The 22,343-nt window shown below is 42.8% G+C and overlaps 2 protein-coding genes across 5 annotated transcripts in view; one reads left to right on the top strand and one right to left on the bottom strand.

The window, feature by feature from the left end:
* The window catches only part of fgd4 (FYVE, RhoGEF and PH domain containing 4), a 49,449-nt gene extending 43,258 nt beyond the window's left edge, over window positions 1–6,191 (top strand). For all 4 annotated transcript variants that reach the window (XM_022749936.1, XM_022749939.1, XM_022749937.1 and 1 more), the window contains 13 exons: window positions 127–216; window positions 406–551; window positions 777–933; window positions 1,119–1,257; window positions 1,341–1,399; window positions 1,504–1,650; window positions 2,027–2,199; window positions 2,511–2,541; window positions 2,656–2,736; window positions 2,821–2,946; window positions 3,109–3,246; window positions 3,378–3,518; window positions 3,620–6,191. In XM_022749936.1, coding sequence (XP_022605657.1) covers window positions 127–216; window positions 406–551; window positions 777–933; window positions 1,119–1,257; window positions 1,341–1,399; window positions 1,504–1,650; window positions 2,027–2,199; window positions 2,511–2,541; window positions 2,656–2,736; window positions 2,821–2,946; window positions 3,109–3,246; window positions 3,378–3,518; window positions 3,620–3,889 — 1,698 coding nt within the window. In that variant the 3' untranslated portion in view covers window positions 3,890–6,191. The remainder of the gene's footprint in view (window positions 1–126; window positions 217–405; window positions 552–776; window positions 934–1,118; window positions 1,258–1,340; window positions 1,400–1,503; window positions 1,651–2,026; window positions 2,200–2,510; window positions 2,542–2,655; window positions 2,737–2,820; window positions 2,947–3,108; window positions 3,247–3,377; window positions 3,519–3,619) is intronic.
* A 442-nt stretch (window positions 6,192–6,633) lies between these two features.
* Window positions 6,634–22,127, bottom strand: nup205 (nucleoporin 205). Its single transcript, XM_022749892.1, has 42 exons — window positions 22,093–22,127; window positions 20,749–20,891; window positions 20,441–20,612; window positions 20,047–20,191; window positions 19,732–19,891; window positions 19,343–19,571; window positions 19,015–19,179; window positions 18,730–18,905; window positions 18,450–18,566; window positions 18,206–18,343; window positions 17,909–18,059; window positions 17,418–17,623; window positions 17,090–17,272; window positions 16,702–16,752; window positions 16,056–16,265; window positions 15,694–15,931; window positions 15,400–15,589; window positions 15,077–15,197; window positions 14,842–14,923; window positions 14,480–14,644; window positions 14,220–14,344; window positions 13,924–14,038; window positions 13,391–13,540; window positions 13,061–13,135; window positions 12,731–12,888; window positions 12,552–12,632; window positions 12,182–12,373; window positions 11,736–11,937; window positions 11,528–11,626; window positions 11,244–11,392; window positions 10,698–10,889; window positions 10,455–10,576; window positions 9,994–10,126; window positions 9,581–9,707; window positions 9,352–9,425; window positions 9,098–9,226; window positions 8,687–8,813; window positions 8,292–8,464; window positions 7,943–8,072; window positions 7,594–7,722; window positions 7,280–7,356; window positions 6,634–7,097 (listed from the first exon to the last, which is right to left on the bottom strand). Exons 1-42 carry the CDS (start codon window positions 22,118–22,120, stop codon window positions 6,945–6,947), a joined length of 5,982 nt encoding a protein of 1,993 aa, XP_022605613.1. The 5' UTR covers window positions 22,121–22,127; the 3' UTR covers window positions 6,634–6,944.
* Between the last annotated feature and the right edge of the window lie 216 nt (window positions 22,128–22,343).

Genomic DNA, 22,343 nt, shown 5'->3' with positions numbered 1-22,343 from the left:
GCCGTGCTGCTAACAGAATGAGATCACATTCACACCTCACTAATTCATTAATGATCAGAAGTTATTTAAGATTGCTCTCAACACAAAATGTTCAAAATCCCCACTAATGTGCCCTCTTTTTTTCAGGAGACAAATGAACAGAAACTGTTTAAGATCGCCAGCGAGCTCTTGCAGACAGAGAAGGCCTATGTAGCAAGACTTAACCTGCTGGACCAGGTGAGGAACTCAGAGGTTCACTTCTCTGTTTGAATCATATTACGTAGTAAAGGGTTTATATTCCACAGTAGAGAAACCTTGATGTGAAACCAGCAAAGCAGGTTACATGAATTAATGTCTTGTTCTTGCAAAATGCAACTTTCCAGTTGTTAGTCACTTACCGGTTCCATGTTGTGTATGGTTCTTCAGGTATTCTGTGCTAAGCTAATGGAGGAGGCCAACAAGGGAACGTTCCCTGTGGACGTAGTGAAGAACATCTTCTCCAACATCTGCTCCATCCATGCCTTTCACAGCCAGTTTCTGCTTCCAGATCTGGAGAAACGCATGGGAGAATGGTGAGCTAATAAATGTTATAAATGTTACAGGGCTCTGTATAAAACCCAACAGTCAAACAGCTGTGATGATAAAGCTGCTGTCGTTGATGATGATGGCATCAATTTTATTCATTTTGATGCTTTTTTTTAAATCAAAATACTCATATATATAATCTAGTAGATTTTTAATGATACCGATTTTGTACAGTAGTGAACGAACTCACCGCCCTCTCTCCCTCCCTGCAGGTCGTCCACCCCTCGCATTGGAGACATCCTGCAGAAACTCACACCCTTCCTCAAGATGTACGCAGAGTATGTGAAGAATTTCGACAAGGCCATGGAGCTGCTGAAACAGTGGACTGACCGTTCGCCTCAATTCAAGGCCATCATTCAGGAGATACAGGTACTGTGAACCAGAATCCAGTACAAAAAAAAAGAGATTCAGGTGCTGATCTTATGTTAAAAGCATCATTCTTGTGCTGTTTTTATCACTATCAAATAGGTTTTGGGTCAAATAAGCACAAAATATGTTGCAAAACCTATAACGTAAAGTGAGGAAATTCAGTTATTTTGGTTATTTCTGGACAGAGTCAAGAGGCCTGTGGCTGCCTGACGCTTCAGCATCACATGTTGGAGCCTGTGCAGAGAGTCCCTCGATATGAGATGTTGCTTAAAGACTATCTGAAGAAGCTGCCTCAGGACGACCCCGACCGTCGAGATTCTGAAAGTAAGTAGCACCTAAACGTCTCACTGGTGTCCTTTTTATTTCACTTAGGCTATGTTTAGGTAACCCATCCCATTTTTTTTCAGAATCATTAGAAATCATCGCTACAGCCGCGACTCACTCCAACAGCGCCATACGAAAATCTGTAAGTACGAGTAGTAAGGTGTTTTGAACCATTTTCTTTAGACTTGTAAGACAGATTCTCACCAACACGTCAACATCCGACTGAAACGACTCGTCCATGTTTAGGAGAATCTGAAGAAACTGCTGGAGATATACGAGATGCTGGGTGAGGAGGAGGACATTGTTCACCCTTCTAATGAGTTCATCAAAGAGGGCCACATCCTGAAGCTGGCAGCCAGGAACACCTCGGCCATGGAGAGATACCTCTTCCTGGTGAGAGAAACTGCAGAGCACAGAAATATTTTCTCATCTAGTAAAGGGCACTGCAGGGAAATATGCTGAGACCACAGACTTCATCTGCACAAGTCAATTGAAACAAGTGAATCATTTCACACTAGGACCACCTCTGTGTAAGAATACATCAGGGGCACATGAGCAGATCTCTCAATTACTGAGATTGCCAGATGATGTGATTATGTTTTGGCTGTTTCATATTAACCTCAGGTTGAATATCTCCCATCGGTGTGATTCAGGTCACCTGCAGAGCTTATGACTGCCCCTCTTTAGAAGAAAATGTTGTCAGAAACTTAAACCAGAGTGGCGCTGATCTGTGCTCTTACATGTTCTGTACTCTTTTTTTTCCTGGCAGTTCAACAACATGCTGTTGTACTGCGTGCCCAAATTTAGCCTGGGAGGGCCTAAGTACACAGTGAGGACACGAATCGGCATCGATGGCTTGAAGGTCCTGGAAACGACCAACGAGGACTACCCTCATACCTTCCAGGTGTCAGGGAAGGAGAGGACACTAGAGCTACAGGCCAGGTAGACACAACACACAAAGAGGCTTGGCAGTGATTAAAAAGTTTTTTTGCAAACACTTTAAAAAGGTGCAAAAAGACCCCTCCCACACTGAAGCATGTAATTTTATATAATTTGTACCTCGTACAGTATAATTTCACTTATATTTGGAAGGCCACCTAAATGAGCACACCCAAGGTTCATTCTTCAATGTTGTGAACCTCCAAATAAACTCTTTGCCCAGAGTTAATTGCTATGTTGGTTTAACTCTGGGTTATAAGGGGAGCAGGAAGACTGTTTTTAATGCTTATTCTGGCTTTGTTTCTCCTTCTCAGCTCAGAGCAAGACAAAGCCGACTGGATTAAGGTACATACAGTATAATCACAATGATTTTCAGATCATTTTCCTATGTAATTATATGAGACTGAATGTCATTTAGCATGAGTTCCACATGAGTGTGATGTCGTCTTTGTCCTGCAGGCTTTCCAGAAGACCATTGAGATCTTCCAGCAAAAGAACGAGTCATTCAAGAATGCATTAAAAGATGCAGAGGAAGTATCGGTCAGTGTCACATCAAAATTATGAGTTACACTGTCACCACCATTTCTGTGCTGTCATATTGAGTATGTTTTTATTTTAACATAGAAAGCAGAGCTGGGGAAGCGTGCACCTCGTTGGATACGCGACAATGAAGTGACAATGTGCATGAAGTGTAAAGAGCCTTTCAATGCTCTGACACGGCGGAGACACCACTGCAGAGCCTGCGGCTATGTAAGTAATCTTGACATTGTCGTGCTATGCATAATGCATGCAGAGTAGGTGGAAGAGAGAGAGTACTGTGGTGGAGTAAAACCTCATGAGTGCAGTTGTATACATACAAAACAGTTTTACACATTCAAGAGGTTTGAGTATGACTCTTCCCGTTTCTTCCAGGTGGTGTGCTGGAAATGTTCAGACAATAAGGTGCAACTAGAATATGATGGCAACAAGATGAGCAAAGTCTGCAGAGACTGCTACTCCATCCTGACTGGAGAAGTGCTAACCGAGGGCAAGAAGAAGGGCATCCTGGAGGTAAAGAGGATGTTTGGATACCTAGATAAATATAAAAACGTGTTGGGATTCCCATTAGAATTTTCTAGGTAGAGATAACTGATATAAAAGTATTAGTTTGTACTAATTTGCGGTCGTCTTCTTTTGCGCAGATAGAGGCAGCTCAGTTCTCAGGCAGCAGCATCATGTGTGGCTTCCTGCAGTACTGTGAAAAGAACAAACCCTGGCAGAAGGTGTGGTGCGTCATCCCCGAGAAGGAATGTCTGGTGCTCTACCTCTACGGCGCTCCGCAGGTAAAACTGCAAGAACACAAACCAAAGATTTGATCACCCATATTGATATAAAATCCATCCATACTGATAACATTCTCTCTGTCTCCGACTACTCTCCCCAGGACGTGAAGGCCCAGTGTACAATCCCCCTTCTGGGTTATTCTGTGGATGACAGCACCCGGCCCACAGACGCTCCAGCCAGCTTCCGTCTCTCCCAGTCCAAGTCCGTCCACAACTTTGCTGCTGAAACTGAGGAGCTAAAGCAGCGCTGGCTCAAAGTCATACGAGTGGCAGTGACAGGAGAGATGCCAGAATGCCCTCACACCAACGGCGGCAATCCAAACATGATGGACAACAACAACACACAAGAGGCTGCTGCTGATAGCACATAAAGCGGCTGCCGGACTTTTCTACAAGCAAACTGCTGTTGGGTTGCTCAAGAAAGACGGGATGTGCAGATGTGTACTGCACAAACAGAATACAAATGCACACTCTCCATGATGTTCTTGACTCTGAATCTTCAAGCTAAAGTGAAAAAATCAGTGCTGGATAAGCTGCCTTTTCTTGTCACTCTCCTCTTCCCCCGTTTCCTCCGGGATTTTCTCATAAACCCAACTTTTGATTCACTGCTAAGGCTGTGCTGGATTACTAAAGAACATCTCTGGTACAATCAACACTAGAGCAAGGGGCCTCAGGACTGATTGACTTCCCTCAAACAGGCACTATTAAGGACAGCTCAAATTCATTCTTTATGGACCTCTATCAACTCCTCTTGAGCTAGTGGACTACCACAGACTTGCACAGCGCTCTGTACAGGATGTGAATCAAAGCAAAAGGACAGTTCAAACTAAGTCTGCTGGTGCTGTAACTCAGCTCTGTGTACATGTACAGTATAAATGTTTTTCTTTTTGAAAAGGAACAGTTGTGTTTTTAATGCATAGAAATCAGTCCCAAACGTTGTTTCTATAACACAGAAGATCATCTAAGTATGCTATAAAGTATTTACAGTATTCCCCCTTTTCTTTGCTTGAGAAGATGGTTCCAAAACTGGAACTGAAAATGGTCTTGTGGTTGGAATAATGATGGTCTCATCTCCCTCTCTCATCCCTCAGTGAAAATTAAGCAACAGTCTAATCAAATCCTGAATCCTACAACGGTGGGCGATAAAATCTCTCAGATATAAACTGTTAAAGCAGTACATATTGTGCAACGGTAAATTTTGCAGAAATGAAAATGAGAAACCATTTATAGATAAAATAACCAAATGTGAATGTCTGTTTTAGGCTCATCTGGTATAATTGAATACCTGACAAATCAGCACGCTTCACTACATGAATGCAACGTCGATCCTGTAAACTCAATACTACAATAGGTCAGTCCTGCTCACTGACAACGGGGTACAACCAGTGATTTGGCATTGCACTCCCATAAAATTGGGAAAATAGCAAGAGGCAGATTTTAAAAAGATTTAAAAATCAAAGCAACAGAGGCCAAACCCCTGGGACAGTCAAGCTTGAAGAATGATATATCCTACAATTCCCATAATGCAACTCATTAGCATCGTCCGTTAGACTTCCCTGATTGTTAAATCCCATCATATTTGACACTCCGTTACCCAGTTTACAACACAGGTTTTCTGTCAAATATTGCAAGGCTAAAGCCTAACTCAAAATGACCCTGGTGACATCACTATGACATCATCAGAGTTATTTTCTCAGACTTTAGGAAACCCCCCACACACACACACACAACTGTTTTCTCCACTCAGCTTGAGCAAGGCAAGTAAACTGAACGCTCTGTGTAAAATCTGTGGAGTGTCCCTTTAAAGGTATACTTGCCCGAGTAGGAAGCGCAGCAAACTAACAAATCTCTATGGTCTGATGATTTTGGTTTTGTCGCACATCGCCCACACCTATGGCCTGCACAGTGCAGTCTGTATTAAACAATCATCTATTCTAATCCGGCTATGTAAATGATGGATGATACTCCTTCATGTGCAAATCTGAGGGTGAACAGCAAATGGTAGTCTAACTACACAACAGTCATGGACGTCAATTCATGTAGAGAAAGATGAGCAGGGACCCTCATTATGTTTGTGTGGCAGTTTTCTATTTAGATGCAAATGCAGCACAATCACAGGTATAGCAAGCTGGCGCGAGACATGTAAATGTGTTTTTAATGCTGTAATTATTATTTAAAAGTAATTTATAGAATATGACAAGCATGATCTGTTAAAAGTAGCACAAATTTGTTCCCTCACTGTCCACTAAGAAGTGCAGTAGGTAGATCTTATTTTTTCTGAGAGCAGATGTTTTTCCACTAACCCATCAAACATCACCTCGGTTCTTCAGTGTGACACAGATCAATCGTGGTGCTGGATGGACTGTGTGGGGGGGAAATGTGCCTATATTCTCCATAATGAGCGTCTTTATTCACATGTTCCCATTTGCAGAATTCCCCCTCTACGCAATGCTGGTGCTTACCTGAGTCTTACCCCTCTGAATTCCCCCTCCATCCTCAGTATTAAAATAAAAAAAAAACTCAAAGAGCACAAACCTTGCCTGTCTGTAAGATCTGAATGTATATCCAGATTTTTATGTGTCCTCGCATCCCCTCCCCAAAGGTTTGAGAATCTACGCACTTTACAGTCCTATAAAGTGTACCTTCAAAGAAATAAAACAAGATTAAATATGATTTATGTGCATCTATATTGTTCCGAACATTATTTTACTGCTTGAGTAACTTGGCCAACAGTGTGTCTCTTTGTAATGTTACTTTCACTAAGAAACATCTTGTTTTGGTTCCTTGTTTTGCTTCTCCTGATAAGATGATTTTCACAATGAGTCACCGCAGACAGACATACTTCTAAAAATAGGTAACTTCAGTAGTTGCTGTTTGTCAGAAGTGGTTGATGTTCTGAAGCTGTACATGATAAAGCGAAGTCCTAAAAAAAGAGTTTTCTAGTCAGACACACTGTGCACACCAGCCCACACGTGAAGAGACACAGACTTGACTAATTAGTGGTTTCGTTTAGGTTGTTTGTTGAGTGATCTGTGTGAACTACACAAGCATTTAACAGATATAGAAAATGTTTTTATTTTCACAAAAGACAAAAAAAAAAAAAAAAATCAAACCAAACAAAAGAATATCAAATTCTTATTAACGAGTAAAACTTTCATAAGTGTGTTCTGCAAGTTACGTCTCACTTACATAATTAGGATTGGTCACACAGAATGCACCACGTGTTGTGATGGCGGTAACATCCCACATTACTCGAGAGAAAAGATCAGTAAAAAGGAGTGATGTTGCCTGAAAAAGCAAACTGACAGAAAGTCTGAGATCATGGTAGTTTCCTGGTATAGCTCATCTTTATGCTTGTCAGAGGTTTTGATTGAGTAAGAAAGGGAAATTTGGATCTAGGCCAGTCTTTGTGTTAGTGTGTCTGTCTCAGCTTTTGGGTTGTCTGAGCAGGCCACGGATCCGGCGAACCAGGGCCTGGATGAAGGTGTATCGGGAGCGGACCTGGCTGTACAAGCCCTCCACATCCAGCAGCTTCCTCTGCAGAGCTTCTCCAAAACCTGCAGCCATGTCGCTCTTCAGCTGCAGGCACACAACCAGGAGACAAACAGAGGGATTAATAATAATAATAATAATAATGTATACATATGTCAAGAGGTACAGCAATTACTGACACAACATGGGTGACAGAGCTCGCATCCAAAACCATGAATGAATATGACCTTCTTCACTAAATGTGCAATATGTACACAGCCATTTCTTACCAGGTCTAGGTCTTGCTGGCTGACTCGGGACAGACTGAGTCCACGGCCTCCACTTGCATGCAACCCGCCAAAGGAGTCTGAGGAAAACAAATTTAAAATAAACAAACAAGCAAAAGTTCCCTCAATTTCATCGCCAGTGATGGAAACAGCAGTTTCGCAGGTGAGCTTTACTCAGCAGGTCTGAAAACTGCCGGCTACGTCAAGTCTTATAGTAATTACCAATTCACTCTTACAGTTTTTGTCTTTGAAATGCTTCCTCAGACCGTGTTAAAGTGAACTGAACCGTACACAGTATCTGGAACATATTTTCTTACCATCTGTGAGGCGTGACCTAAATAAGCTGGCCCCTGGCATCAGGGAATCCTTGGGGTCAGTGGGGGTACAGTGCAACAGGTAGTACTCCAGGTGGCGCCACAACACAAACAAACATGTCTCGATAACATCTGAGAGAGAAGCAGGTCAAGGCGTTTTACACCGACTCATGCTGTGACATTTCCACAAGGTGTTACATACAATAACTTAATGATGGACAACGTGTTAGTGGATTTTTAATTCTGGTGTGCTGAAAAGGGATAAAAGGGGGAAAAAAAACAACAACACTCCTTTAGTCTGACGCTGTTAGTCCTGTCACTACAACTGTGCCTGCGAGGGACCAAAGGATACAGGAGCACAGGGCCAGCAGCTTGGCTCTGTTGTTGATAAGCTGGACCAGTCGTCTCTTGGCAAGCAAGCTCCTCTGGACTGATGAGATTTTCTCCACCCCTCCTGGGCCTGACACCAGGCCCTGGCACAACTACAGAGAAGATATCTGTGCTTAGAACTCAAGACAAAGCATGGTGAAGCCAATCAGATGCATAAAGTAAAGAATAGTTTGTTTTTATTCATTCCTCTGTTGACATTAACTTTTATATAAAATTCACCATTTATGAGGTGAAAGACAATGTTTGCTCAGTGTGTACAGCAGTGTGGTGTCTGTGAGACAGATTGAATTAGTCTATAAGACTATCATTACCTCCTTGAGCTCCTCAGGAGGCAGCTGATCCAGACTCTGCAGCTTGCCAAGGCTCTGTCTGTGACTCTGGTGGAATCTGAAGAAATCTGCAGCGCTGTTTTTCAGCAGGTACAGGACCATACCCAGGCTGGGTGCTCGGGAGTAAGACATCGACGGCACAGTGGATGAGAGATCTTAAAAAAACATTGGAGCCACAGTTTAGTCTTATACTTACTGAAGAAGAAAAGCTAACTTGTGGTAAAAGTGCCGCATGAGGTTCACTGAAAAACGTCTTTTTACAAACAGGAGGGGACTAATACTGTTTGTATTAACAAATATGGCTTGCTTATACAGTACACAGCGACATGAGTCAAACTCCTTTTCCTCTTCTTTAGTATGGGCAGAATATCACTGACCTGTGCGTCCTCCGTCTCTGCCAGCTGGCTCGCTGCCTGAGGGGCTGAAGAGGCAGATGCTGAACTGAGCCTGGGCTGAGCTCTGCAGCAGCAGAGTTTGGCAGTACTCCATGATGTTAGCACACACCTGGGGACAGAGGACAAAACCTCTCAGGTCACTGACAATGCTGAACTGATAAATAATCATGACTATGGATCCAAGACTCCACCACACATTGTTTCAACGCCTTTCTCCTGACTATTCATCACTGTACTGTTTGACCACCTGAAATGTATGATGGGTAACACCTACTACTTAAAAGGAGCCAGTCCCTGAGAATACACCTTAACAGCTTTTAAAACTACACTACAATTCCCCCCTTCTTCCATATAAGTCTCATTACTCAATGTACGGAGCACTTATTGCCAAACCTGTTGCATGGCCACCTCCATCTCCTCTCGTCGTTCTGCTGACTCTCCAGGGGCAGCGATCTCAGCCTGCTTTAGCAACCTTTCTCGCTCGCTCCCCACCAGACAGCCAAGCAGAGACAGACACAGACGCTAAAAAAAGGAAGACATTATATTACAACTGTGCAGGTAACACACTAAATAGGAGGTGCGTTAGCAAGGATAAATAAGATCGCAGGGGCATGAATAAGATTAAAGTGTAAGTCAAAATGTTTAACCTGGAATCGGTTGATGTGACCCTGGAACTCCATAAGAGCAGCACTGTTGACCTCCCCGCCCATCTCAAGGGCACCTGAGACCAAGCAGTACATGAACATCACCATTCACTGAATCACTGATATGTACATATGTGGTTTACAGAATAAAAATGGGAAAATATATAATAAAACAAAGTGAATTAAAAGAGTAGAGTCACTTTAAGGTTGGTGTGTATGGTTATTTTTGTACCTGGCAGAGCCGTTTTACTGATGATGCCAGTAAGCAAAGAGAGCTCCTGCAAAGCTCCCATGCTGAGCTCCTGACAGCGTAACAGGGACTGAATGGTGTCAGCATGGACTATTAGCCACTGGAGAACCTACACACACACAGCATTATGGGATAGTTAGACTGTAAGTGTAACATTTATAAAACAGTTTGCAATTTTTTACTAACATGAAGATGATGTTTAAGATAAGATTTTCACAGTAACACACAGGTAAATATCTGAACCATTTACCCCAGCTAGGCTCAACACAGCTGATGAAGGGATGAGGCAACATATGATGATGCAGTGGACTCATTAATAACATACTGATTGTTGGGATTTTCAGGGTAAAATTCAAAAATTAGTCCTCTTCGAAATACAGCAACCTTGTGCTAACCTGTGCTGCCCCCTGCTGGTGATTCATGGTGGTAGAGGTCAGGATCACTTGAAAGAGTCTCAAGGTCGGCAAAAGAATCTGCCTGTAGCGGTCCATAGGACTGGGGATGAAGCCTGATGGGTCCCTCATCACCCTGTAGACCACAAAGAAACATACCCAATATAAGGAATACTATAAGGCATTGGGAGAAAAAAGAAGGATAAAGGATATTTGAATTCTTCCTCCTAACCCATTATACCAAAACTGCCTGACCTTTCTGCCTGCAGCTAAGAAGCTTGTAATTGTGGTGCTGTAGTAAGGAAATATTATCACAACATATACTTCATAAACCCATTTGAGGAAAATCAATAAACTGAGAAGTCAGGTCTAAGGACATTTTCTTCCAAATGCAATGTTATAACAATAAACAATAAGAAGGTCACAGGTAAAGACACTTTCCCCTTCGCTTTCCAGACCCATACCTGTGTGCGTCGCTGTCAGGTACCATGTCAAACACCTGGCACTCCATCAGCTGCGCCACCAGCCCACAGCGCAGCAGTTCCACAGCTCCCTGGCCTGTCTTAGCCACACGGGTCAGCAGAGCCTGAAAACACACAGACAACTTTCATAATGTTGTACTTACAGAGGCTTTTATCTAGACACTCCCTAAACGGGGCTTTTTGAGTCAGACTTTAGAAGTATGTCAGCTGTCCACATCTCCTCACCATCTTGCTCTCATAGATGTAAAGTGGTTTGAGGAGGGGTGGCTGAGGTGCGAGCAGGCTCTGCAGGGCAGCGTCATCCTGTCTCAGGCTCTCCACTAGCGAGCGCAGGTAGCCACTGTTGCAGACATAAACCAGCCACTGATTCTGACGGTCTATTGACAGGATCCGGTCCAGCACTGCCAGGGCCAGCATCTGACAAGGACAACAAACCATGACACTTTGTAGCAAAGATCAGGCTAGGTGAGAGATGTTCAGAGGCGTTTGTTTTAACTGTGATCATTACATTCAGAGAAAGTGTTTTTGATATCACAGTGCTTCTCCAAATTTTGACGAGACACAGTAAATATTATATTAGACAGAATGAAGAATATATATAAAAGTATTAGAGAATTGATGATTCATAACCTTATATATACTGTAAAAATATAAGATCAGACTTCAGTAGATATTCAATCAGAATTGGGGAAATCACAAAGCATCATGTCAACATGAGGCTAAATCTGGTAGCATCATATTGTTTTAGAGAGTGTATGGTTTGGCTCTTACCCTGCTTATTTCATGGCCGTCACAAGCGTCCCTGCACACAACCTCCATGAGAGATTTGCCATAACTTTCAATGATAGCGAGGTTCTCTCTCTGGAGTTTGGAGAAACCGTCTTCAGGAGCTGTCAGTCGTTCCCACATTGCCTTCCCAGCTGGAGGAGGGATCGAGGGAGAGATCTTATAAAAATGATACTTAGAAACTTATCTGTAAAAATCTGCCCATCAATATTCTGACAACTTCTGTCAGAAAATATCATCACATATCAAATTGTGAAATAACAGTGTACCTGTCTGCAGAGTGTCTGGTTCTTCAGGTTTCTGGGCAATTTGCAGATAGTACAGTAGAGACCCGTACAGGTGAGCACGCAGACGCTGGTATCCACCTCCTTCAAGTGTAAAAGACAATATTATAAAATCTACTATGGCCAACTTTTATCTTAGCAGCACAGCCCATGTGAGAAATGTGAGTGAGAGGGGTTTTAAGTCATCTCTAACCAGTACAAAGGATGAAATCCAACAGCTTGCGGAGGATCAGATGCAGGGCGGAGTTGGCAATGGAGGCAAAGCCTGAGGATGCTTCTAATCCCAACCCCTGCTGCTGCTCAGACAGCACTGATTGGCTGAGGTGGGCTGTCAGAGTGAAGACTGCCCCGGCAACAATGGGCATCAGTTCTCCTGCAGCATCCTCAGATAACACCTGGACAATGCAGGACAACATTTTAATTTAGTTGATATAACAATCTTTGGATTTGGGGTTTGTACTACATCGGTCAATTCTTGCTTTGATTCATTAAGTACAAATCTAATGATGAGCACTGAATGACAGCCACAACACCATTTAAAATGTTCTTACTATGACAACAGAGTGATTTGAAATTGTACCTAGTCAAATCTTTTTATGAATTGTTGCATAATAGTTTCACCCTCCATGCCACACTGACCTTATCATGCAGGTCTAGCAGCAGGTCTCTGATGATGAGCTGTCGATCATCAGCAGGTATGAGATCAGCAGGGCAGGCGGTCAGCAGCGTCTCCACCAGGCTCCTCCAGGACTGCAGCGCGTGTCGCTTTGCACTCAGACTTCGACGGACACGGTTACGTTCCACCACCTGCTGCAGGATGGAGTTCACCTCCTAGATGACAACGGGCAAAACATGTTTGCTCAACATTAGCTCTTTTACAGTTTTCAATGACACAATATTGGTCAAAGGGAATTTTTTTTAATTTTTTATTTATTTGAAACCACATTTCAAGTTACAATCCATTTCATGAGGGCTAAAGTTATAAACGCATCATTTTAAATTCACTCACCTCCATTAATAGGGGCCTCTGTCCAATGGCTGCCATTCCTTGCAGGGCATTTACCTCAGCAACCAGTACTCTATGAAGCAACTGTGAAAAACATTAAAACATTATGATATGATCTGAGAAAAATATTTGAAAACACAATAGAGAAAGAGAAGATTGCATGTTCAACTTAGAAAACCCACCTTAACATTGCACACAGTGTGTCCTTGCTCATTGACATGCTCACAGTTGGAGATCACCTGCTCTATCTGAGTGCGCTCGAAGAAGTCCAGCTGCAGCAGCTCAGGCATGTCCTGACTGAAATCGATGGCGTCCAGCACACTCAGCAACTTCCTGCGCACTGATGGCACCAAACAAGGACACGATGAGCGTCAAAGTCAAAAACAATCTGGTCTCTTGATAAAAAAAGAGCTGTAAATTAAAGCTGATACGAACAACTCAAACGTCCAGTGAGTCAATTCTAATTATGTATTGATATTTATATTTGATTTCTGCACTAAAATGCCACAAACCTTTAGAAACTGTGTCAAAATGCAGGAAACCGCTGACTGATCTGGTCTCTTCCTCCATGCCTGACTCCCCATCGGCTGAAAGGAAAATGAGGTTCTAGGTTCATACATTAATGTTGTGACATTATGATGATTGTAACTTTAAGTCCCAATGAGATACAGTATGACAATTATTTTTGTATATGCATCAGAGTATCGACAGGCCTACAAGTGACATAAAAAATACCTTTCAAATGTGGGCATAAAATGAAACTATTACAGTCTTATGTTTGGAGAATTTAACATCGTGTTAAGATATCTGACACAAACACCTACAGACACCTTATCCCATACCTGTATGCTGAGTGTGTGGCTGGTCGTCCAGCAGCAGGCTGACGAGGCGCTGTGTATGTGAGCGCTGGCGGTTCAGTGAGGTCACTCTCAGCTCAATTGCAGCTGTTTTCATGAGCCAAGACATCTGAGAGAGGGCAGCGATCTGGTTAGCTGAGGAGTGGATAAAGAATAGTCAAGGCATTGAAAAAAAAAAAAAAAAACACAACTACTGTCATTGCATTTCCATCAACAAGTTACACATTTATATTTTATTAGTGGCACACACAGGTTTGTAACATTAAAGGGGTCCATCACTGCTGCTGTTGTTTCCTGGCTTTGTTTTTACATTCATATCTCTGGGCTTCAATTTTTCCATTCATTGTTTCCTTTCTGCAGGACGACCATACAACCACTAATTTCAATTAATTCTTTTGCATTTCCTCCGTTCCTATTTCCTGTCTCTTTTGTTTCATGCTTTTCCATCATCACATCTCTAATGCTTTTGTGATTACATATTTCAGGTCCAAGCAGATCAGTGGGGATCCTGTACTCACTGGACAGGATGAAAGGCAGGTGCTGCAGGTGAGAGAACAGGAAGTCCTGGCTGGTCCTCAAATAGCGCATGGTGGGTCCAGATGTGTCTGGGCAGGCACACAGCTGGTAGATCACCTGAGAGAGAGAAACACACATAAAAAAATCTAATTAATCAAATAGCCCACATATCAATTTCATATATACATTCAACCTTCTGGGCATAAAATGCAAAAATGAAACTGCTGCTGTGCTACATCTCTCAGTGCTGAGACTGATCTCCATGTCAAAGTCTTTATGGGCGTTCTGAGTAGAGTACCTGGTAGCAGAGCTCAGCCAGGTGTGGGGCCTGCTGTGTGAGTACAGGTCCTGATCTCTTCTCAGTGCCTCTCTGCAGGAGACTCAGGATGGCATGCAGGCAGCTCCGTGGACATCCCAACACACCTACAGCACAAAAAGTAAAAGAGAAGTCTTTGGTCATCTGATACTTTTTCTGCCCAAACCAGAATCCCACATATATTGCAGAAATCGCCACTGCCACCAAAACCAACATGCCAGTGGCTGAGGTTGTGGTCTGACCTGGGTCCTGGAGGTTGGTGGAGGACACGGGCTTCTTTACTTCGTAGCCCAAAAGGTAAAGAGCCAGATTGGGCGTCTTCAGCTCCAAGGACGTGATGAGCAAGTTCAGAATGTGGATCTGGGTTTCGTGTCGGATTCTTGCCACCTTCTTTTGTTGGTCTGAGTCTAGAAACAGTTCAGTGGTAAATGAGGAAGCTGAGCTTGAGTGTGACATTTCTAAAACACAGGTTTAGCTTTCATAGTATTAAATCAACAGGAAGTAAATGAAATGCTGAAGATGGTACAGCTTTAGGATCATGAAAAGTCTTACAGACAACAAAGAATAGATAGAAAAGAATAGAAGGAATGTCTCTCTTCCTCACCATCTCCTTTCTCGGTCCCCTCCTCTGCCTCTTCATTATCCAGACACTCCACAAAGCCTGCCATCAGTTTATCACTCACTGTCTGTGGGACAGAGACAGAAATTGTTCTCAATTTCACACACATCACTACAGTGAAGGTCACTATTACCACAACATACCATGATCCTTTCCTGCACCTATTTAGTGAAATATCCTATAGTTTTGTGGGAAAGGCAACTATTAGATTTGCACATACCTGGTCGTGTGTGAAATCTCCCACCAGCCTCATCTGAATGTTGGGGTAGTTGGCGATACGACGCAGGATCTTGGCACTTTGGAAAGCAGCCTCTGGGTTGGAGCTACTGTGATACAGATACCTGCAGGAGACAAACAAGGTTCCTCACTTAGTTACACACATTCTGTGACTATCAGTGTTTCTAAGAGTGTAATTATTTGATACATAACCTACATAACCAACCTGGTGACAAACTATTAACTAGGAAAGAGTGGATAGACAGGACAAACAAGACTCAACAAAAATCACAACCAGAGTTTGTACTTCCATCTAAATGCGCTTACCTGGCAATACTGACAATGTGATCGGCCCTTCGGGTTTGAGGACTGACACCCTGGAGTAGCTGCTCCAAAGGAGAAACCAGCAGGGAGGCCTGGCTCTCCCTAAGAAGATCCATGAACACCACCTCCTTCTGCAGAGCCAGGTCCAGCAGGCACAGGCAGTGCAGCACTGCCGACTCCAAGTGCTTCTTACCTGTAGGGGGGGCAGTTATGGGGTGTGGCGTTAGAACAAACACACACACACACACACACAAGCTATTTCACTTTCTCTGACAGCAGCAGCGTATGTCCTCTCACCAGGGAAGGGTGCATAAGTGTCCAGCTGGCGTACACCCTCCTCCAGCAGGCTGAGGCAGAGCGCCAGCATGGGCGAGTCGTTGAGCAGATGGAACATGATGCTGTGGCCGGGAGGCTTGTGGGCTGGGACCTGCTCACCCTGCAACTCCACCATCTCCTGGACAAAGTCTGATGGCTGGGGCTCGTAGTCCCGCAGCAGCTTGTGGAACACCTCCAGGACAGAGTCAGCTACCTCCCACTGAGAGGTGGCAAAGGAAAAAAAATTAAAAAAATTAAAATAACAGATGTATGTGAATTGAAAAAAGAATACAGGCTGTAGCTATATGTCTACACCTCGTAAAGAGTCTGGAGGAGCTCTTTACCTTCTCAGCTGGGCGGCGATATGCTCTGGTGGGGAAGGGGAGGAACACAGAGTCACGCAAGAAGTTCAGGTAGGGCTGGAATCCTGGCACGCGTAACCCAGCCCCCAAATTAACAGGCAGGCTGCTCTCGACCAATGTGCTGATCAGATGACAGAAGCCTCGTGTCAGAGGGTACTCCTCACAGCTTGACTCAATCTCATTCAACTCCACCTGACAGCCAAGAAAAAAAAAAAAGAAAAAAAATCAGAAAGTTTGCCAACACAAATGTGCATCTCTTTATAGGTTATAGAACTTTGAACACAAAGTTTTTCATAGCAATGACAGATTAAAGTCAGTTTTTACAAAGAGTGTTTTTTCCTTCAATGATTGGCAACAGAATCATGCAAAGTGCTAACTTTTGCACAACAGACAACAACTTACTTACTTCCTGTCTGCATTATTTTGTATCACAACAACAAGATGTCTTAAAAATCAAACTGAATTTCTCCCTTTGGCCATTAGTTAAGTGTTGTCTTGTTGCACACAAATTAAAAATGATCTTGGCAGCTCCAAGTACTCTAATTGGTCTCTTTACCAACTAATGAACCTTTTTATTTGCTTATCTTGAAACCAATAGGGAAAGATAGACAGTTTCACTTCCCCTCACCTCAATTCCAGCTGCCTGCCTCTGTCCTGGGGCTCGAACAGTCTGAAGGATCTATGGTAGAAAAACGTTGAAAAAGCTGCAGATGATCTGACACAGAATCATATGTAACAACAGAAGCTGCAAAACTCAAACCCAAATCACAACTTTAGACAAGGACAAGAAAAGGGCTGAAACACTTCTACCATTTGAGGAAGTTGATACACACTCAATGGGACTGACACAAGCAAAGTTTAAATTTCTGTTTAAACCATAAAATAGAAACCTTGAAAGCCCTTTATCTCCATAGTGACAATACTTCACCATTTTACAGATGTTAAATGATCAACTTTGAGTGATAAAGTTAATAAATCATGTGATGACAAATGTGTAGTCATTTTTAAAGGCTGACCTGCGTGTACTCCAGCGACTGCCAGAGTGAAGCAGCAATCTCTGGTGACTTCCCAAAGGCAGCCAGGCAGTGCAGGACCTCCGCCTTTAGGACAGGTGGAACACTGCACTGTAGCAACCCCAGCATCACTACAACTGGGGTCCACTGGGGATGCTCACACAACGCCAGTCGAGCATTTTCACTCTAGATAAGAAAAAAACATCACACCCAAAGATGCAGTTAGTTAAAATGTTACATGTTAATCTTGACCTTATTTTTGCTCTATAATCCACGTAATATGAGCTCATAACCAAACATGCCCATCCTTGTAGTGAATGTTGTACCATACCCATGTAATGATGGTGGTAAGCAACTGCAAAAATGAGGTGAGTCCTTCCAGCTCCCTTTGGGTGATGCCCCTCAGTGGCGGGTGGCGGTAGTGTGCAGCATCTGGATTTGGAAGGTCTCGTCGCAGGTTTTCATGGTACAGCATGAGGGAGTGAAAGAAATGTTCCCAAGACACTGGGCTGCCTGAAACTCCCTGAATGTTGTCACCTGCACACATGTACATGAAGTTAGTTGGCATTCTTTTGAATGTGCATTAAACTAAAACAACAAGCTTTTCCAGTGTGATGTTCATGTCTCCTAAATGTTAAGATAAATTCATAAGGCTTTGAAAGTACTTTCATATTTACATCTGAACAATCAGTTACTTAAAGGCCAAACAGCACATTAAATGTTCAGTGATTTCAGAATCAGTCTGCAAATACATATATTCTTCTTCAGTCACCGAAAATAAATTCATGAAGTTTTTGTGTTATAGCAACAATCTGCTCTTACTGTGTGTGGCTCCGTTGGTTTTCAGCAGGCTGAAGCAGTAGTGGGCACATTGAGGACCATTGGCGAGGCCTTTTAACATACGCAGATAGGAGATATAGAGGGTGGAGGGCAGAAGGTCTCCCATCTGACGCACAAACTTGGACAGAACCACCTGCATGAAATCACAAAAAAAAAAAAAAAAAAATTTCAACAGAGAGAAGCAGATGGTATGAAAAACTTGCTTCTCTCAAGAGAACCCAAATACACATCAAATTTGGGGATTTTTCTATACCACAGCCCAGAAAATAAGGCCCTTACCTGTTTATGAGGAGGCCTTTGTAGTGCCATTGCCAGGTAGGATCCCTGCAGAGAAGTGTGTTGGAGAGACTCTGTGGGACACCAGAACTCCAGACCCAGCTCCAGCCCAAACAGGTCCTTACTGTAAAACTCTCCAATCTGAAAATAAAATTAGTTATCAGTTAAAGCCTTAAAATGTAAAAGGTGATGTAAGCTGAAGTGTATGTTTGTGTGTGCGTGTAAAAAAAAAAAAAAAAAGACTGACGAGGATCATGAGGTGGTCTAAGTCCTTGCGCAACGATGATGGAAGCTCACTGTCCATCTGTAGGGACATGTGCACCAGGCGGGCGTCCTCATCAGCACGGTTACGAAGCTGTTTAACCTGCAAAGAAAGCACAATTAAATAATTTAATCAGGATGCAAAATAACAAAAACACAGCCTGATAACTAATCAGAGAAATGTCCAATTCTCCCAAGCTGACAATATAACGTGATATTCAAAATCATCAATCTTTTACTACAGAAGAAACATTGGCATCTCTCACCTTCATTGGCATTAGTGCCAAGAAGTCTGTGATGAGCGAATGGAGGCGGCGGATGTAAAACTCTTCCTGGGCAAAACTCTCACACCCTAGCACGCCCTCCTTCATAAACAGGAAGACATCTCCCAATAGAGCCTGGTCAGCTAGAGCCTCATCTGCCTCAGTGAACTCAACCAGGGCTGCACAACACACACATACGAATACATTTAAATGGCAATTATCTTTGAGAAGCTCATATTCCTGCAAGTAAGGCACATTTAATATGTGTCGCAGAAACAGACGACTTACCAGACCCCTGTGGTAGCTGGGAAAGCACCCTCAAAGACAGAGCCCAGGCCAACCGACACACAGCCTGCAGGCCTGGAAGCTTCCACGGCTGGCCATCCATCAGACGACTGTGCACTGCAGATACATACTGCCTCTCTGTCAGCAGTGGCAGTGCCTGGAGCAGATCTAAAAGAACATAGAGACAATCCTTCAATGGCTGTAAAAACAAAACATTGAAGCTAAGAGCAATGTTATGCATACCTACAAGCAATTACGTTTTTAGTGGATTTAACTGTTGACCTAAATTAAAGTTTAAATTGAAAAGATTATGTATTTAACATGGTCCCACCTTCTCTGTCTTCAGTCCCCTGCTCTACAAAGCTGACATCCAAGCAGTAGAGCAGTGCCATGACCAGAGCCAGGTTTACACTGTCCAATGAGCCGTCAGCTTGAGCTGTCACCGTCTCCAGGTGGCCAATGAGAGCAAGGGTGTCATCTTTAGTCAAGGGTGACTGGCAGGTCCATGAAAACAGGCTATCAGCCAGGGCCTGTCGGCTTTCTTTGATGAGGTCAGAAACCTGGTAACAAGAGTGGGAGTTAATGGTGTCCATATTGCTCTCCGTATATTCCTCTACCACATTTTTCTGTTGCATCCAGAAAGCTACTGACTTTGCAATTTAATTAGAAAATTATTATTTTTGTTTCAAAAAACATAAAACATAAAAGATTTGCTCCCACCTCCTTCCTGTGCTTTTCGTTGCCCAGGCCACGCTCCTTCTGGAGTCGTTCAAACTCACGCGTCACACTGATCTCTGACACCAAGGTTAGGATGCGTTTGGTCAGACCTTGGTTCATCAGTTCATCTGTAAAACGTGTCGTCAAAGCAACCAGCTCTCCACTAAGTGAGAGAACAAATGACAGTACAGGTCAACCACAATTATTTACAAGTTAAAGAAAAAAAAAATCAACCACAGGACAAGAATATGCTCATCATGTGGACCTTTAAAACCACATGTCATTTTTTGAATGAGCTACTTTAGATAACATTATTACCTCAGATCCAGTGTGAAGGTCTTGCCATGGCGTGACTGGATGAGTGTGCGCAGAGAGTTGGCCACACAAAGTTTTCCATCCCAGTAGAGCAGCACAGCTACAAGTCCTCGTGTCAGACCTGGAAAATGGGGCTGCTGCTGTTCACCTGGAGGAAGACAAGTACAATCAGTTGTGTGAAATGTTAATGCCTGTACGAACGGAATTCATGCAAGGCTTTGTCCCCAACTCATTGATTTAATCAGGACAAACCTAAAACAAAGTAGTCATTATAAACTGATGTGAGTGCTGTATCTATAACACAATATACACTGTAATATGTGGTCAGCAAATTTACTACATTCCTTTATTTATACATTTTCTTAAAAGTCATGCTTTTTGCTAATGTTCACTTCACCTGCCAACAGAAGCTCCAAAGCTGCCAACTCTCCAATATCAAACAAGTCACTGAGGATGAAGGCTTCAGTCAGGAGCTGCTCTGGAAGGAGCCGCGACCCCTGTTGACCCTGGATGGCGATGCCTTCTGTGCTGGCTTTCCGCACCTTCTCCCTCTGCTCTGCACTCTTGGGCTAAAAATAATGAGAGGTTATTGAAATTACAGTCCTAGACACACTTTATAGCAGAAATGATATAATCAAAAGTGCACCAAGGAAGTTGTAGATTACACTGGAAGAATACCAATTTAATTGTTTAATTAATTCTCACCGGGTTCTTAAAGAGTGATAAAAAGTGTGGTTTGTGTTTCTTCAGCTGCAGGTCCAGTAGATGGACGCTCTCTGGCTGTCTCCTCAGCACAGCCCCATCCACTGTCTCCCACAGCTCCTTCAGCGGCCCCCACAGACTGGCTCCTGGGTGGGAAAAACAGGCTTTCAATGGTCTTGTCTCATCAGACATGCACACAACTGATTTCTACCACTCCTAATGTGCTACTTTCTTATAACCATACTTGGCATTGGCATTTCTAGCCTTTTGCATTGTGCGCATCCCATGTATGATGCACACACACACACACACACATTATATATATATATATATATATATATATATATATATGACTGTCATACAATGCAGGACTCCATTTTGGGAAGAGTTGCATTCTATTCTGGCAATATGCTTTTACACAATCAATAATTCTGCATAATCTAACATGTCTCTGACAGGACTCATGCTAAGGAATTACGTTTTCATGATGTTCACAGTGTGAACCTCTTTCAGACAGCAACCATCAGTACTGATTAATACACATGTGGCACTAACGTATTAACACCTTACTGCTTTATACAGACTGAATGACCATGTGATTCATGATACCTGACAATATCAGTGATCCTAATATAAGCTCAATTATTGGTCTGAACTAGAAAGGTTTCTTTACTTATTATGTTTATTGACGTTTCAGGTTCCTTATTCAATTACAAATTGTATTATTGTCTACAAAGCCCCTAGGAGGCATAGCTATCACGAAGTTAAGCAATATCAATCAGGTCTGTACAAATCTGAGCAACTTCACCTGTAACTGACAGACTCTGACTCATACTGACTGACAGGAGTATAACAAGCCTCGCCTCAACTATTACACGAGTTTGCCAAAGAGTTCAAAACAAATCCCCACAAGTACAGTAACGTATGGTTTACAGTGATGCCAAACATGTCATTGCTTCTTCCAAGTCACTTTGTTTCAGTTTTGTTTCCACGTAAATAAACTGGTCTGCAGACCATTTGAAGTGGTGATGCATCAGGAGTCATGTTGCCCGTCTGGCTTTAGCTTTACTGTGTCAATGGATTAAATGCGAACACGTTCGCCTACTTACTGCTTGTTTTATCAATATTAGCTAACCAAACGTTTACTTGCAGGCTAGGCTAAATTAGCCTAGCAGCCCGAGCCTGAACTTGATGGGTCCACCACCATGTGGTCAAAACATAGGACATGCTCGCAAAACTGGCACAGAAAAGCGTATATGTACGTGCCTGTCTATGAAATAGCAATTAATAGCAACTACTAGAAATTAACACAATTAAGTGACTCAATGAAAGAAATATAGTTCATACCCGAATTTACCGCCATCTGTGCCGCCATGATACACTCGGAAAATCGGACAGAAGCTTCTAGGCCTGTGCCAGTGTCAAATTTAAAATGATAAATTCTGTAAACATAATTTGAAATAATTTCCTGAACTAGAAATTAATTACTTATAAATGTACGTATATGCTTGGGAATGAAGTCAGTTAGATATATTTTAAACCTTGCTGTAATTCTGTAAATCTCTACAGGCGAGGTCCTCGGACCGTTGGAGCCCTCT

The sequence above is a fragment of the Seriola dumerili genome, unplaced genomic scaffold (genome assembly GCF_002260705.1).
Source record: "Seriola dumerili isolate Sdu_G_001 unplaced genomic scaffold, Sdu_1.0 BDQW01000147.1, whole genome shotgun sequence".
In the NCBI taxonomy this organism is placed as follows: domain Eukaryota; kingdom Metazoa; phylum Chordata; class Actinopteri; order Carangiformes; family Carangidae; genus Seriola; species Seriola dumerili.
Note: the sequence above shows the minus strand (reverse complement) of the source record. Positions and strands in the feature narration are given on the sequence as shown.

Bases quoted from the DNA above. Each gene is read 5' to 3' on its own strand.
- nup205 (XM_022749892.1), bottom strand. From the start codon at position 22,120: ATGGCGGCACAGATGGCGGTAAATTCGG. The intron at 17,624-17,908 runs GTAAGAGCAGAT...ACATGTGTGCAG, and splicing joins AACCAACGGAGCCACACACA to GTGACAACATTCAGGGAGTT. The intron at 16,266-16,701 runs GTGAGGGGAAGT...CTTGGCTGTCAG, and splicing joins GGCAGGCAGCTGGAATTGAG to GTGGAGTTGAATGAGATTGA.